The following is a 16,786-nucleotide window of genomic DNA, read 5'->3' on the forward strand; positions in this document are numbered from 1 at the left end:
ATAGATCAAATAAATATCAGAATGTCTTTCAACAAAACTGAACCAACTATGCAGAGGAAACAATCTGTCAAAACTTTTTTGTACTATGCTATAAATTTGTAAAGAAGTCTTCCCACAGCCAAGTGCAGTTTATGGCCTCATTTTCAGCTGTTTGGGCACAATGCAGTAGGGATGGGTATTGATAAGATTTTCATGATTCCGATTCCATTTTCGATTCTGTTTAACGATTCGATTCTTTATCGATTCTTTTTAAAAAAATGAGAACACTAAGGTCGATTAGCTTAGAACTTTGTTTTATATCTTCTCTTTGAACAAGATAGAAATTTAGGAGTAACATGGCCTTACAAACCCAACAGTGACATCTTAAGAGATCCACAGCCTGCGGCTCTTCAATGGGGTGTCACAGGGTCCCCGGGAAAAAAAATTGTAAATGTAAAACAATAAAATAAATATTCTTCTGTAGCAATAACAAAGTATAACATAAATTATTCTGTAGCAATTACACAAGAATATCCAGTAATGTCCCTGCCTACAATTAAACACATTCACTTACCGAATGTCGGGGGCATCTGCTGTGGCAAATAGATGCAAGCCTTTCACCACAAACTTAGTCACTGCTCGGTGACATTCGTCTATCCTGGCCTGAAAGGAGACGCTAACGGTAGACTGCAGCGAGAACTGCCAGCATCTGAGCCAGACTCTGTCTGTCTCATCATGGTCACCTAAATGCACAGTAATGGCAGGTTTTGTAATAAGGCAGATCGCGCTAACATAATATGCACTGTTGTTGATTATTTACCTGCCGCATTAACGGGAGAGGACGTGCAAACGTTACCGCTGCTGCTGGGTTGAGATTCACGAGGAATTAAAAACACGACATTCGTTTAAGGTCATCGTGTGTTTTGTGAGCAAATGCTTTTGCATATTCGTAGTGTTTCCTCCCTTAAATGAAATATCTACTTTGCAAGTATTGCAAGTTGCCCTGTTGTCATCCGTTCTCGTAAAGTATAATCAAACTTTTGAGCGTTTGAGCCGCTTAGGCGCCGTGTTTCCTGCCAGGTGAATGACGCTCCGCAACGTGGTGACGTCATTCGGTGCGACTGGAATCGATAAGGGAATCGTTTGCAAAAATGGCAAACAATTCCAAGGGATTGAAACAGTGGGAACCGGTTCTCAACAAGAACCGGTTTTCGATACCCATCCCTACAATGCAGTAATGTCAGTCATGTTACAGTTAACAGCTGAGGGTGGAGAGCGTAGAACGTGTCAGAAATTGTGTTTTTTTGCCAGAAATACTTCCATTGGATAGATGCTTGAGTGGTGATGCAGTTTCCTTAGATCGTGTGGAGAAAGCTGTGGTAGAGTTTGTTTTAACAAAGTATTGTAAAAAAGTGAAATAGTGGGGTTGATTTAAAGCAGAAAACCTCAAAATAACTTGGGGCTACATGTGGCTTTCAGTTTTATCTTTCCATTGTGTAGTTTTTATTTGAAAGAAGGTGCTCAGTGCCAAATAATAACAATAATAATGATCAAAATATAGAATAATGTCAGAATTCACAACTCATTTTATGTGTTACTCTGATGGCTCATCAGTCGGCTGGTTGGTTTTTAGAAACACTTACAGCTCACAGACATCCACTGACCTGGAAGATCGACCCAGTTCACAGACATCTACTCTGACTTCCTCCACAGGCGGAAATCTCAGAGCTGCAGCAGCTCCTGGCCTCCAAAGATGCTGAGATCGAGTGCCTACAGACCCAGCTGCTGGCCAGAGGCGGCAGCGCCAATGACAACGCAGAGAGAGGTACACTCAGCTGACAGTCTGACCAATCAAATCTGTCAGTGCAGATATGTGCGAGAGGCAGCGATGTGCACGTCTGTCAACTCTGATTACTGTAACATCTAATCAACAGTTCCTCTCTTCTCTGTTCTCCACTTGGCTTGTGTTTTTTTTTTCACTCTTTGCTGCCCTCTGCTGTAGAGGAGGTGTATATCAAGCATCTGATTAACAAATGTAAGGCTTTTATGTTGCTAATGGGGCTAATTTCTCCTGGACAGCTGGATTTTTCTGTTTTGGTCATTTATGACTCAAATGTGAAACTTAAAACCAAACAGGGAACGCTTTAAATGTCGAGGCTAAGTAGTCTCTTCATCGGGAATGTGGATGTTTGGTTTGGACCACAGCTAAGCTTCAGTGTGTGTCTGTGATGTGAGCCTGTGCATCCTTTCAAATCAAAAAGACTCAGAAGAGTGTCAGGCTATGCAGCGTCCACTGTCCTGTGCAAACTTCTTATACCACATCGAATCATCTTTATTTAACAGGAGTTCCCCCAAAGTGCCTTCCAGTTTGGGAAGAACACATAGAATATAAAGTACAGTATAAAAGTAGCACACGAACACGCTGATAAATGCACACAGTGAGGCATGTAAAAAATAGATTCAAATCTGAGTAAATAGAACATAATGAGCACATTGAGAGGACTATGATATAAACATGTTATCTAAAGAAAATCTCAGAAGAGAGTGGGACAAGTAGTAGATAAAACTATGTAACTAGTTTATTGATTTCTGCAGGAGGAGTCACCAGAGAGCGTTGCAGTATCCTGACATTTTGTGCTTTGTTTTTCCTCCTGGCATTGTCATATTGCAGTTCATTAGAATAGCTTTCTTGTTGCCTTATAAATGCTGCTCTAAAGCCGATGACATGCATATCATTTCAAAGCTGAGTCGTTTGAATAAACAAAAAAACCCTCCCATTTAGATAAGTTTCTGCATTTGAAAGGATGTTAAATGAAACCTGGTGCCAGCTCGTGTTTGTGTGTCTGATACTGATGCAAGCCTCATTAGTTCTTCTCTCGGTAATGGTGCTGTTGACAATGCTCAAGTTTCCACGTGTGTCCCAGGTGATGCTGCATGGGCAGTTGTGCTGTCAGCATGTATTTGTTTTGCTTGATTAGTCCTATTTGCACGGCTCTCATGTCTGTCACCAGCACCGCTTCGTGCACCCATCAGCTGCCCTGATCTAACTAGCTAGCGTGAGGCTACAATAGGATCCTTTTTAACTTCTTTGTCTTCTTTGTTAGACCAGGAATACCAGAGGTTAAAGGTGGGGATGGAGTCTTTGTTGGCTTCAAATGACGAGAAGGTAATGAAATCATTTTTGCCACTGCTACATTTACAACAAGATTAAATAAAAAGAGAATGACCATTTCTGCCTTGTGATAACAGGATCGGCGTATAGAGGAGCTTACCATTCTGCTCAGCCAATACAGAAAGATGAGGGAGGTCATGGCACTCACGCAGGGTGAGCTTCCTTCTTCTGTATTGTGAGTTTCTGCTTGGAAAGCTGTCTTTTCTCTCTAACGTCACTATGCTGCCAATTGTTTTGGTTTCTATCTACCAGGAAGCAGTGAAGAGGAGCTGAGCGGCAGTTTAAAGCTCAAAGCCATCACTCACAAAGCACACTCTGACATCCTCAGATCAGAGGTAGGATTCACGAGAAATTTTAAATAAAAGTCAAAGTATTATTGGGTTAATAATCTCACTTCATTCCTCCACAAATGCTTTGAAAAAACGTTTTTTTCCTTCATAGCTGTCATCAAGAGGATCGTCGCCGCTTATGCTGTCCTCATCCCCGTATCAGAGGGATTTGGATTCCAGGTATGAATGTGCAGCGCTCGTACTGTGCGCGATGAATGAACGCCAGACTCTGAGTTAACTCTGTGTGTTGCAGTTTCCAGAACTCTGTGGAGACGTCGCTGGTGTCCGCTGCTGACCCAAGTTTGTTTAATGGGTCTTGGTAAGCCCTGCTACAGTGCAAGCGCATTCAAAGTGTACGTCTGCTTAACCAGATGTCAGTGATACAATTTTTTTTCTGCAGGCATCGGCGCCGGTTGATGTCCAGCAGTCTTGAAGAGTTGCAGAGTGGATCTCTACAAAAGGTCTGTTAGTGTTTGCCTCCACGAGTCGCTTGTTTAATATAAACATACTAATCTCTATCTAATCCAGCCTATCACATCTGCTTACTAAAAAGTACTTTAAATCAGTTCTTTCTAGCTAATCTTTAACGTTCTGTTAATCTGACTGTGTGATTGCTAACCTTCTAATTCTGGGTTTGTGTGTGTGTGTTCTCTGGTCTCTCCCGTCTCTCTGTTGGCTGTAGGCTGTAGAGATCCAGCCACTTGAAAGTGAATCAGATGTAGGGGCCGAGGTACTGATCTGCAACATGATGTCACACATTTAGCTACACAAATCCCATGTATTCATTATACATCTTTAGATTGCAGGATTAGTATATATTTTTTTGTAAAGAAGATGAAATAAATCAAAATATAAACAAGACTTGGGTTGTGGCCAAATAGTCCAAAAAAATGACTCCTAAATCAGTTTTTCCATGACCTGTGTGGAAAACACCATGAAGTCAGGGGAAGATGTAATTTCATAAGGAAAAGAGAATCCGACTGCTCATTAAAATGTTGGCGTGGCACAAAAAGAGCTTCAAACACATATTGGATACTTTGCTGTGTCTGTTTTTACCTTGTTGTTTTATGCAGGCTGTATAAAAATGAACAAAACGGTGAATCTTACTGCAGGTAACCCTTTAAAGCCGGTCGGAGCATGCACGCTCTGTTTTGCGTAACTATTTTTAAATCCCGGTAGCTCTGCAACCACGTGAGCTAGCGCAATAATTTTTTTTGCATATGAAACCGGAGGAGTTGTACTTACATCTTATGCCATCAGCTTGTCCTCGGTCACAGTTTCCTTCCACATATAGCTTTGCAAAAACTGCATAAAAAGCACTTGCAGCAACAAAGACATAATATTCCAGAAACACGCTTTGCCGATCCGATCAGCTGTTCATAACACTTCCTACGTCGGAATAGACGTCAGAGCGAACTTTCGCATGTCTGCCATGACCTGCCCGAAACCGGAAGTGACGTCATTTTCGCGGAAATGTAGTTTTTTTTACCATCAGGGCCTCATGAGCCTATACTGGTGTTTTTAAAAGTTATGTTTGACTTTATGACTTTCTGTGTCGTTTCTGGGATGCTTAGGACTCATATTGCACTGCTGGAAATAGTTTATTTTGATGCATATGCTGCTTTTTTGCAAATTTGCACTATAATATTCATTTTCGTTTTTCCTGCAGTGTATAAAAATTGGTGTATTTGAAAAATAAAACTATGAAGACACTCAAAATAAATTTCCTGTGGTGGGAAACTATTTTGTGCAACTTTTTTGTATTTACAGTTTTGAGGGATAAGCCGCTTAAATTTTTCTAACTAGAAATATATGTTAAAAAAACAAAAACGATTTTAAATTTTTTGTAGTTTATTGCACTTTTTTGCAATTTATGTAATTACTATGCACTTAATGCAGACATATTATTAAAATCTGGGCTATAATGGTTGTATTGATGTATATCAACTTGAAATGCTCCCAAAAATGGCTCCACAGCATGTAAAAATATAATATAAGCTCTGGCGGACTTGGTTCTATGGTAGGTCTTAAAGGGTTAATGTAGTCGCCACCACCTGCTCATATCACATTGGCTGTTTTACTTGGCGAAACTACAGGTTCATACGTTCTGTGGCCTCTCGTCTCTACTACATCACTAATCTTCTCCTGTGCAGACTCCCCGCAGGAAACCTCACCCTGCTGTCCACTCGTATTTTCTCTTCCGACTAAAGAGATGATCCTTTGTAGTCGTTGCCTTGATTAAAGCAAGAATTTTAACAGAGTGGTTCATAGTCCAGCTTTGGGCTTCAACATATCCACATATTTGCATGTTATGTAATAAGAAAGCAAGATTTATTTACATGATAATCTGCACCAAACGTCAGTTACTTTGATCGTTTATTGTTGTGAATGGTCTGACGTGCGATGCTTTGAATTGTCGAGATGATCGCCTTTCCTTTCAGAAAGGGTGGATCAGGGTTTCCTCTGTTAAATGAGGCAATAAATGAAGCACCTTTTCTTCAGTATTAAGAGAATTCAGACAGCTCTTATTACAGCAGCCACATGGATATATTAGGGCCACTTTCCTTCTCTCCTTCCTTAACTAATCTTCATGACCAACTTTCCCCCCCTAATGATAAGAAACTGTATCTAAAGATATATTCACATATATCCCTCTAAAATTTGGATCATGACCACATTCTTGCTTTTGCTGTTTTTCTTTTAATGCCAAACATAATTTTCACCTATCACGTCATTCACCTGATGGTTTTTGGCTTCTTTCCGGCCACCAGCTTACATTCTTCAAGCAGAAAATCTATTTATTTACGAAAGGGTAAAATATTTGTGTCATGGTTGGCTGTGTGGCAGGCAAGCAGAAGTAGTGGACCCAAAATTGCAGGACTCTGGGAGACGGGAATAAACTGAAAACAGCTAAACAAAACTCTAAATCGAGGTGCTGGAGGACTGGTCATTACAAACACACAGCAAGTTGAGGGTGAACAGACGTTAACGACGCGACACCGAGTAGGGGAAGACACAGACACTAAATACGAGAGGTGAACGGACCAAAGAGGAAACAGCTGGGAGACACGGCTGACGCTGATTACACTGACGAGACAGGGAGAGCACAAAGCTGAACGCACTGACATAGGACACAGACCTACAAAATAAAACAGGAAGCACACGACAGACAGAGACACAGACTCGTAAGGCATAATGACGTCACGGACAGACAGAGGGACATACGGGCAGAGAAGAATAAGTATATACTGTATTTGTATAGCGCTTTACTAGTCCCTAAGGACCCCAAAGCACTTTACACATCCAGTCATCCACCCATTCACACACTGGTGATGGTAAGCTACATTGTAGCCACAGCCACCCTGGGGCGCATTGACAGAGGAGAGTAATGGCAACTTTCCTCTAAGAGTTCCTAAATTTTCTGTTATTTTGTATTTATTATAAGTAAACAAATAGTCTAAAACGTCTAGAATGATGCGCTCCTTCTTCTGTCCTATTCAGTGATTCCTAACAGGTTCGCATTATTTTGTTTGTGCCAGCAAGTCATCCATCCTCATTATACGTGTTTCACAAATAACAGGAAACACTTTAATACTATGTTTTAACCTAAAAAAAAGTAACTTTAATAAATAAAGGTTAAGTAGAGATTGGACCCCAGCTCTCTAGCAGGAGGGTGAAATGATCTTTTAATAAGCAGTAAAGAACGTTTTTAGTAGCAGCGGACTGTGAGCAGAGATTTGTAGAAGAGTTTTCTCTATTCTGTCACAAATCTGAGCTCTTTGGCCACAAGCAGACACCTTTCGATGCAAACCGATACATGACAAAGGTCTACAGTGCCTCAGTGGGATGTGGTTGCATTGCTGAATAAACAAAGAAACAGAGCAGAAGCTTGACAGCTTCTAATAAGATACAGGTCGTGTCCAAATACATGGGCTGCATCCTCCTGAGGCTGCATTTGTAGACCGATTACGTCACAGCGACGCGCCGAAGGCTGTCCAAATTCGTAGACTCCTCCGAATGCAGCCGACAAATGCGTCCTCCTTTTCCCCGAATTTGAAGGATGGGTCGGGTGTGTCCTTCTTGGCCTACCATATCCCAGAATTCATAGCGTGGCCGAGCCAAACTCCAGTTTCCGGCAATGGCGGCCGCTACTAAGTTTTAAAATTACTCTTATTAATCTTTCTGGGCCACAAAATAAACTTTAAAGATATTTTCAGGCGAGAATGTGGGTTAGCTCGTTGATAATTAAAAATGAACACAATAACGGAGAAAGATTTCGGGGTCCATTTTCGATTTTCGTGCCGTGGCGCTGACAACCGGAAATACTCTGAATTAAGGGCGGGAGTAGATCGAGAAGGCTAGACCGTCCAATTCCATAGCCGTTTACTTCCGGCCTACCCGACCTCCTGAGGACCCGGCCCACGTAGACCGCGAAGGCCAGGTCCTCAGGAGGATGCAGCCCATGAATTTGGACACGACCACAAACTAGGAGAAAATAAAAACAGCCATAGAACAAGAGACTGTGATTGGCTGCTCACAGCCAATCACAGTCAGTTCTCTTGGTTTCAAGCAGAGGTTAAAGCTTCAAGCGTGGACTGGGGAACCAATCAGGTGCAGGGGCAGGAGGCAGCAGCAGGACAGGCAAGTGGAGGAGCCAATCAAGGGCAAGAGGACATACTAATTAGTATCAAGCCATATGAATTAAGACTTGAACATAATTATCATGCATTGAAAGTACACAGAGTGTTAGTCATACAGAAAGAGGCAGAGTACTGAGAGATGTAACAGAAAAGCAAAAGGTAATGGAGTAGTTTCTGTGTGAGTAGTTACATGGCTGCATAAAAAGATCCACACAAGGCAAAGCGTCTCTTAAATAGACCCGATGCACTTACATCAACAAGTGATGACCTACTGATATGTGCGAGGGATATACATAACAGACAAAAACAAGCTCATAGCGTTGTCTTCTTTTCTGCGAGGCCACTTAGAAACTGCTAGAATGTGTAGTAATGTTGTGCTTTATAGCAAACAGTGATGTAACTGTCCCGGTGCCCTCTGACCTCTTGTTCTCAGCATGACAAGTTCACAGTCCATTATAGTCAATATATAATCGTATAATCATACGGCGTCTACACAAACAAACGCGCACACACACACACACACAAAAGGGCCAAGACCCACCTGAAGTGGCTGTCGCTAGTACTCGACATCACAGCTGCCTCCCAGCTGTTTCTTTCTGCTGGCCTTTGTCCAGTTATTCTCTCAGACCCCGATGACTTTAATGTGCGGTTATATTCCAGCATCGTCAAACATTCACTGTCTAAAGGACAGACGGTTACGCAACAGAGGAAAAACACAAATCACCTCACGGCCCCGCTGTGGTCTTATGAAAGCCATCGGAGCACGGGTAAAGCCACTAACTTTCAGTGTAGTTAAAGAAGAATGTAAAAAAAGAGAATCGGAGCCACGTAGCAACAAAATACAGAGATTAAGGTGTCCACTTTGTTAGAGTCAGAGGTGTCTATTAAGAAAATCATTTTAGATTCAAAGCTGCAGTGAATTTATTGAATTGTATACATTTTAAGATTATATCTGGAATTTGATGCCAGACTTGGCTGAAAGAGTAACACACTGTTTGTTTTTTCTATTGTACAGAATCCAGACATGGAGCTGAACAAGTACCAAACTCTGCCGGGGAAACTGAGTAAAAAGAACGAGCCGCGGGCCGAGCTGAACGGAGACGGAGAGTATTTATCTCCCGTCCAGCTCTCGCCTGTCCACAGCCACAGCCAGGACTACAGTCTGAGTGAGTGTTGTATATGTTAAGTACCATGTTTTAATCTGTGAAATCTCAAATGCAGGTCTCTCACTCTTAACCTAAAAAATCTGCGTGACCTTGCACTCAAGGGAAAAATTTAAATTTGTATATTTTGGGGAATACATTTATTCAGCTGAGCTAATCAAGCAGCCTTCTGGCTGTAGCTTCACATCTTATTTAGCTTTGCAAGAAAGCCAACATGCATATTTCCCTTCTTGTGTAACTTTTCCTTGGAATATAAAGCAGGTGATTTTAGTGAACAGATCATTTAGCACTGCAAAACAAAACAAGAATATTTTTTGTCTTTGTCAACTAACTCTTCGCCCACTGCTTCCTTTCTGTGCCTTCTCTTTCTCCTCCTCCTCCTCATGCCTGCTCTGCTGTCGGATTGCTCTTTTCTCCTGTTTGTGCTCCGACTGCAGTTCGCTGCAGGAGTGCCAGTGCTCCGGTTTTAGGTACTGTATGCCCTCACAGAAACGCAAATGTCAACACTGAAAATACACTTTCAGAAGAACTGAAACGCAGTGTTTCTGTGACTGTGAAGTCACTGAGAGAAAGCCTCTTTGAGCAAACAAAAGCATCACGTATCTTGTGAGCAAAACAAGATTTTCTGAGAGGTGAGCGGAGTCGGGGTGAGCAGCCGTTTTCGCTGAGGATGAAGCGGCTTTAAAGCCCGGGATTATTAGGACTCCCTCACGACTCGGAGAGCTGTCGAAGATAATGCCCGCCTCTCTCGCATCAGCATTTGCTGAATTAAACATACGCTTTAAAGCTAATAGGCATAAAAGCACACGGCCACCCGTATATCTGCGTACACAGAGCCAGAGCTTAAGAAGGCAGGAGGGTAATCGGAGGACTGCGAGAGGGCGAGGAGTGCAAGCTTAAGTATGTATGAAGTTCAACGAGCTAAAACACCCCAAAGTAAACAAAGAAGGATGCAATCCGACATCCGCTCCCGCTCGCTCTCATGGCCTCGCTGGGGTTGCACTCGCTCACGGTCCACAGCTGATGCTCCCTGTTGAAGGAGCAAGTGTTCAAACAGGAGTGAAAGCAAAAGGTAGCTGCTTCAAATAGGTTTCACAATCTGAAGACTGTTGTGGGGAGAACATTCACTTTGATCCTTCACAACAAGGCTGCACTAACCAGTCTGTGGTACTGTGTTGGCTGTGAGAGCACTATTTAAAAGACATTACTGGCACTGTCGATTTTCAGAAAAATCAAAGGATTGATTTTAAGTGTGCCGTATTTTCCAAAAAACACGGTAATAACGACGGCCCGCTAGCATGCTCCACCAAAAATAGTGCTTTGTTGTGTATCTGACGGACGAAACCTAAACTAGTTCCACACCACTGAAGTTGCAGCATTTTTATAAACCAATTCTGGTTCATCCGTTTCATTTAACGATCCGCTTTCGCTCTTCTCATTCTGCGTCGCCGCCATGTGCGTATGTAAACATAGGCACTGCGCATGCGCGTTTTACCCATATTCTATCGTGATATTTCATTTTCCTATCGTTGCCCAAAATTACACCGGTATTACTGTAAACAGTATCATATAGCCCAGCCCTACTAACATGCATATTCAGAGGTCAGCACATATTAACTGAGACAGATATTTAGAGTAATGGGCTTGAAGCAGTAATTTAGAGTACTTCTAAAGACTTAACCGTCAACAGCTCTGCTTTACAATCAAACATGTATTCAGCATTTATTTTAGAGATAAAGACGCTTTGACTAATATTGCCTTCTGCTTTTTTTCTGCTTGCATCCTTCTCACTTAACTAACCTCTTCTGCATCAGGATCTCCTGGAAAACATGACCTCTATGATGCTGGTGGGTATATCATTTCACCCCAAAGTGTAGGAGTCTTACAAACCTGTTGAGAAGAATTTGCCAGCTTGTCTCTGTTTCTGGGGCTAAATAGGTTATCTGCATCATTTTATGTAGCACTGTTAAATATTGGACAGTTTAACAGCCACATTTGAATTATGACACAGTAAGCACTCCAGCATAGGAGAAAGACACACAAACTGTAGTTTTGAGTCTTTTTCTAACGATTATGTCTTTGTGTCACTCAGTAGCTGTTTTCCTTTGGTGTCTTTTTTCCAGCTCCTCTGTGCATCTTCCTGTTTCTTTGTGTTGTTGGTTGTACCAAGTCACTTGGTATATTTTTTTATGTTTTTTGTGGGCGTCTCAGATTTGTTTCTAGCCTTGTTTAAAGCCTTTCTTGCAGCAATTTAGCATCTCTGCGGTCACTTTGGGATGCAAATCTTTGGAGCTTTGTTTCTTTTGTCATTTTGTTTTGTCTTTTAACTCTTTATGGTTATTTGTCTTCTCTAAGGTAGCCCTGTCTCTCTCTCAGACACAAATTTGTGTCTCTTTTGTAGTGAAATTCTGTTTTTGTGTATAGAGCCTTCTTTTTGCATTTGTTCTCTTGTGTCTTTGTGGTCACTTGGTTACTTGTGTGTTGTCTTTGGATGTGTAGTGTTTGTGCTGTGTTTTGGGATTTCTTTAGAGTAATCCTAAATCTCTTTTTGAGTTGTCCTTGGACTATTTGTAGTAGGTTTTAGTAAAGAATATTTGCTTAAACACAAAGTCTATGACCTATTGGTCCCATCAGTAATCCTGTCATGGTACCAGCTGTAGAAGTAGCCAGGAAAGTAATTCCAGAACAGTGACTATAAGAAATAGAGGACCTTACTGGGAATTTCAAACTGTTGGTCTGGTGCACATAAAAGGTGTAGTGCTGTACAAAACATGGTTTGTTATTGCATGTATGAAAAATCTCATTGTGAGACGGTCAATTTTCCAAACAGAACAATCTCCCATACGTGTGATTTAATTTGGAGCAGCAGATGTTCATGTTGTTCTGGTCCATAGCAGGAAACACAGATACTCTGGATCCCAGAGCTGCCCTCAGGTTGCTGCAGTGATTCCCCTCCTCATTGTTTTTTTTTTTCCTGTGGCAGAGCATTCAGAGAAGCTGGAGGAGTGCTTTCCATCAGACCAGTCCCCGCTGTCCTCTGGAGTGGACTCTGGACAGCAGTCTCCTGTCTCACCAGAGAACAGGAAGGGTCACAGAGGAATTAGGAAACTCTGGGGGAAGTATGTTTTAAGGATATACAGAGCACACACTTAACAGCACGTTTGGTGTCCTAAACTTTTTATATTTATACTCATGTTCTCATTTCTGTCTGCAAGGATCCGTCGCAGTCAGTCGGGTAGTCCTGTCCAAGTTCATGACCCAGAGCTAGGAGACTTCAAGAGGGGAGGATTCAGAGCTACAGCTGGACCTCGATTGGCCCGTTCAGGGAAAACACTGTATATTAATTAATAAAATATCTATATTAATAAAGTGAATAGAAGTGATTAGGTGCACGGTTCACTTTTTGGTGTTTTGTTCCTACGCAGAGATCTGAAGACGCCATTTTCTAAGTGGAACACAGAGCAGGTGTGTGACTGGATTGAAGACATTGGACTGGGTCAGTACAGCATCCTCGCTCGCCAGTGGGTCACCAGTGGTCAGACTCTGCTATCAGCCACGCCACAAGACCTAGAGAAGGTATACACGCTCAAACGCATCACTGCTTTATAGAGTATGGTTGCTAAAGTGATGCTTCTAAGACAACCGGCACACACAATCATACTGTGTTGGTTTTCCATACAGAGTGTCACATAGTTTCCATTTCTACCTGTCTGATCATTGTTGCCGTCTGTCTGTTTGTTTGGTCTTTAGTAACGCCTGCCTCTGCCTTTCAACCAGCTCTTTAGTTTCGCCTTCAACACTGTCACATCACACACCTCATCTCCACCTCCAACCTTTCTCTGCGTCTCATCGAGATCATTTTGATCAGTTCTGTTTCTTTCTTCGGGTTAATCTATATTGATACTATGATCCATGGAAACTGTCAAACCTTGGATCGCCGTATCAGAAAGCTGGAGTTTCTGTTTTTCTTTTTAAATACCTCACCTTATATATCCTTCTGCTAGGAGTACACAACTGTTTGTTTATTTATCTACTGTGTTTAACATGGTTTTTGACCATTTTGTTATTTTTCTTTAAGTTGTTCTTCATTAAATTCTTCATCTTTTTAATAGAAAATCGGTCTTTGAATATACTTTTCAGGTTTGTCCTTTATGGTATGCAACTTAAATTTAGGTGCAACCAGAACTTGAATGGCTTTTATTACTAAAAGGTTAGTTTAATCATTTAAATTCAATGAAATTACCATCAGATAGTCAGATTGAAAGATGAGAAGTTCGGCCATCCGGGAGGGGCTCAGAGTAGAGCTGCTGCTCCTCCACATCCAAAGGAGCCAGTTGAGGTGGTTCGGGCATCTGACAAGTATACCTCCTGGTCACCTTCTGGGTGTACTGGGAATGCTTGATGTTCCCCCGGACAAGCTAGAGGAGGTGGCTGGGGAGAGGAAGGTCTGGGCTTCTCTGCTTCGGCTCCTGCCCCCACGATCCGGCCCCGGATAAGCGGAAGGAGATGGATGGATGGATGGATGGTCAGATTGTTAGTCATTTTATCAATGATTGAATTAATATTTTGCAGGTTTACTAATTTATGGGTGCTCCACATTATCTTCCAATTTAAGGGGCGATCGTGGCTCAAGAGTTGAGAGTTTGTAATCAGAAGGTTGCTGGTTCGAGCCCCGGCTCGGACAGTCTCGGTCGTTGTGTCCTTGGGCAAGACACTTCACCCGTTGCCTACTGGTGGTGGTCAGAGGGCCCAGTGGCGCCAGTGTCCGGCAGCCTCATCTCTGTCAGTGCGCCCCAGGGTGGCTGTGGCTACAATGTAGCTGCCATCACCAGTGTGTGAATGTGTGTATGAATGGGTGGATGACTGGTTGTATAAAGCGCTTTGGGGTCCTTAGGGACTAGAAAAGCGCTATGCAAATACAGGCCATTACCATTATCTGCCAATTTAACCACTTTTGCAGTAGAAGAAGCTACTTCAAGCTGTTGCTTTATTCACAAAGGGTTGCTGCAGCACGGGCAGCACGGTGGCACGTCATTGGCACTGTTGCCTCACAGCAAGAAGGTCCTGAGTTTAATTGCATCCAATCTTTCTGTGTGGAGTTTGCATGTTCCTCGTGCACGGTTTCCTCCCACAGTCCAAAATGCAGGAGTAAATGTGAGTGCAAATGGTGTCCCTGTGTGCTAGCCCTGAGACAGACTGGCGACCAGGGTATATCTCGCCCTATGACAGCTGGGATAGGCTCCAACACCCCCCGCCACCCTGAAAAGGATGAGCAAATGGATGGTTGCTGCTGTTGCAGCAGCTCTGCAAGTTATATTTGGCAGATTTTTTTTATGTTGGATGCTTTTCTTTCTTTCAAAGGTCTTTTTATTAGACAAAGGTTCCAATACAATGTATACAATAACACAAAATGCTTCAGAATATTCCAAAATTTAAATCTTGTTCCCACCCTAACCCTTAAAACAACAAATAATTGGACTACTCAGTAACAGGAGTTGTGGGCCTTTCAAAGAAGTCCAGAAAGGGGGACCACAGTTTATAAAATTTATTTTTAGACCCACGAACTGTATATCTAATTTTTTCTAAATCCATACAAGACATTATATCTTTTAGCCATTGTGTGTGTGTGGGGAGAAGAGGTTGGATGCTTTTCTGACGCAAACCTAAAGGGATTTGTGTCTCCTCCCATGATCTGACCAGGGATTTTTCACTTGTTCGATGAATGGATACTAAAATATTTTTAAACAATAATTTCACAGATAGGAGACTTTGGAGAATTTGGAAAACTCTTTCATGTTTTGCCTGTGATTGGAGTTATTTCAGCATCATTCCACATTCAACTATCAGGGTCGATTAAAAAAAAAAAAGGTCCGCCGTTCATTACAGCACTTCACTATGCAGACGATGCACTGATGCTACAGTGATGCTACAACCTTTGCTGATCGTACACGCTAAAAATGGATGTCATTAGACTTTACGAAGAGATAGTAGAGGTTCTGTTGTTTAGACCTTCTCCCCACTCTTAATGGCATGGGAGTTGTAGCATTTTGACATACTACTTGGTGACTACTGCAATAGTTGAGTGTAAGCAAGTCTTTGATTTCACATCTGCAGCTGCTCCAGAACGTTGCTGCCTAGCCACATAAAACCATGAAGGACCTTTACGACAGGACCCTTGCTGTTGCTTTTAAACTGTGGTTTACCTGTTCACATCAGAAGCTAATCAACACTGGAAATGTTTTAAAATCCATTCAAAACACTGGCTTTTAAACTAAACTGAACTAAACTGTAACAGGAGGAAAAAGCCAATCGTTTCTCTTTGTCCACAGGAGATGGCCATGAAGAATCCACTCCACAGGAAGAAGCTTCAGTTGTCCATCAAAGCGATCAGCAGCAAACAGCCTGAAAAATCTGCAGAGCTCGATTACCTCTGGGTTACCCGTATGTAAAGGATTCATACGCACAGACACACATATGGGAAAATCTCAGAGAAAACAGTTATGTTCTTTGTTCCAGGTTGGCTTGATGATATTGGCCTTCCTCAGTACAAAGACCAATTTAATGAAGGAAGAGTGGATGGGCAGATGCTGCAGTATCTCACTGTGGTGAGTTTGTAACTAATCAATTCATGTGAAGTTAAATCAGTGTTACCAAAGGAGCTTTCAGTAAAAATAAAAGGGATGTATGACATGTTTCCCTTCTTGTATCTGTCTCTGCTCTCCATGTTAGAACGACTTATTATTCCTTAAAGTGACCAGCCAGCTGCACCACCTCAGCATCAAGTGTGCCATTCATGTTCTCCATGTCAACAAATTCAATCCCAACTGCCTCAAACGCAGGCCCGGCAATGAGGTATCGTTAACTCGTTTATACGGCAAAGTACAAAGATGGCAAAAGAGCCATTAGTGAGTGAACTCTTAAATTAAAAGTTCAAATCAGATCCGCTGTCTTCTTCTTTGTAAGTTCTTTTTGTACATTGTGTTTGTACCTCACGCATTTTTCATAAAGACTCCATCCATGAAAGTCAAAAACTTGATCAACCGTTTAAGGTCATCGCTTGTGGAAGTTCTTGTTCTGACTACCTGTATGTGTGGCGTCACGTCAGAGTTAGCTAAGTTCTTAGATTCCTGCTCACAGATGCACATGTTGGTGGTCAGAATGGGACATCCACTTTTGCCACATTTGCACATGCAGACTGACAGTTTATATAATTATGTTGGTTTGTATTTTTTTAATTAGTTCGTGCAAACAAAATTTGCCAGAAAACATCACTTTGTAAGGCTGAGAAACTGTTAAAAAGTCAAACTAGAACAAAAAATACATTCATCTGTGTTACAGAGCCAGTTCACTCCCAGTGAGGTTGTCCAGTGGTCTAACCACCGAGTCATGGAGTGGTTGAGATCTGTGGACCTTGCAGAGTATGCCCCAAACCTGAGGGGCAGCGGCGTGCATGGAGGGCTGATAGTGAGTACATAAAAGCAGCCGGCATCTGGAGCAAAATGG

The 16,786-nt window shown here is 42.1% G+C and overlaps 1 protein-coding gene across 6 annotated transcripts in view; it reads left to right on the forward strand.

Annotated features, from left to right (window-relative positions):
- The window catches only part of ppfibp2b (PPFIA binding protein 2b), a 127,313-nt gene that overhangs the window by 102,452 nt on the left and 8,075 nt on the right, over positions 1-16,786 (forward strand). For 4 of the 6 annotated variants that reach the window (XM_087844102.1, XM_087844104.1, XM_087844106.1 and 1 more), the window contains 16 exons: positions 1,693-1,804; positions 3,084-3,145; positions 3,229-3,304; positions 3,404-3,486; positions 3,593-3,660; positions 3,734-3,799; positions 3,881-3,941; positions 4,163-4,210; positions 9,136-9,286; positions 12,267-12,402; positions 12,499-12,618; positions 12,709-12,859; positions 15,613-15,724; positions 15,800-15,888; positions 16,013-16,135; positions 16,622-16,747. In XM_087844102.1, coding sequence (XP_087700228.1) covers positions 1,693-1,804; positions 3,084-3,145; positions 3,229-3,304; positions 3,404-3,486; positions 3,593-3,660; positions 3,734-3,799; positions 3,881-3,941; positions 4,163-4,210; positions 9,136-9,286; positions 12,267-12,402; positions 12,499-12,618; positions 12,709-12,859; positions 15,613-15,724; positions 15,800-15,888; positions 16,013-16,135; positions 16,622-16,747 — 1,584 coding nt within the window. Of the gene's footprint in view, positions 1-1,692; positions 1,805-3,083; positions 3,146-3,228; positions 3,305-3,403; positions 3,487-3,592; positions 3,661-3,733; positions 3,800-3,880; positions 3,942-4,162; positions 4,211-9,135; positions 9,287-9,720; positions 9,754-11,097; positions 11,131-12,266; positions 12,403-12,498; positions 12,619-12,708; positions 12,860-15,612; positions 15,725-15,799; positions 15,889-16,012; positions 16,136-16,621; positions 16,748-16,786 lie in introns of all 6 variants that reach the window. The other 2 variants (XM_087844107.1, XM_087844103.1) reach the window with 2 other exon arrangements.

This window comes from Neolamprologus brichardi, chromosome 7 (genome assembly GCF_056152115.1).
Source record: "Neolamprologus brichardi isolate AB-2024 chromosome 7, ASM5615211v1, whole genome shotgun sequence".
Classification (NCBI taxonomy): Eukaryota; Metazoa; Chordata; class Actinopteri; order Cichliformes; family Cichlidae; genus Neolamprologus; species Neolamprologus brichardi.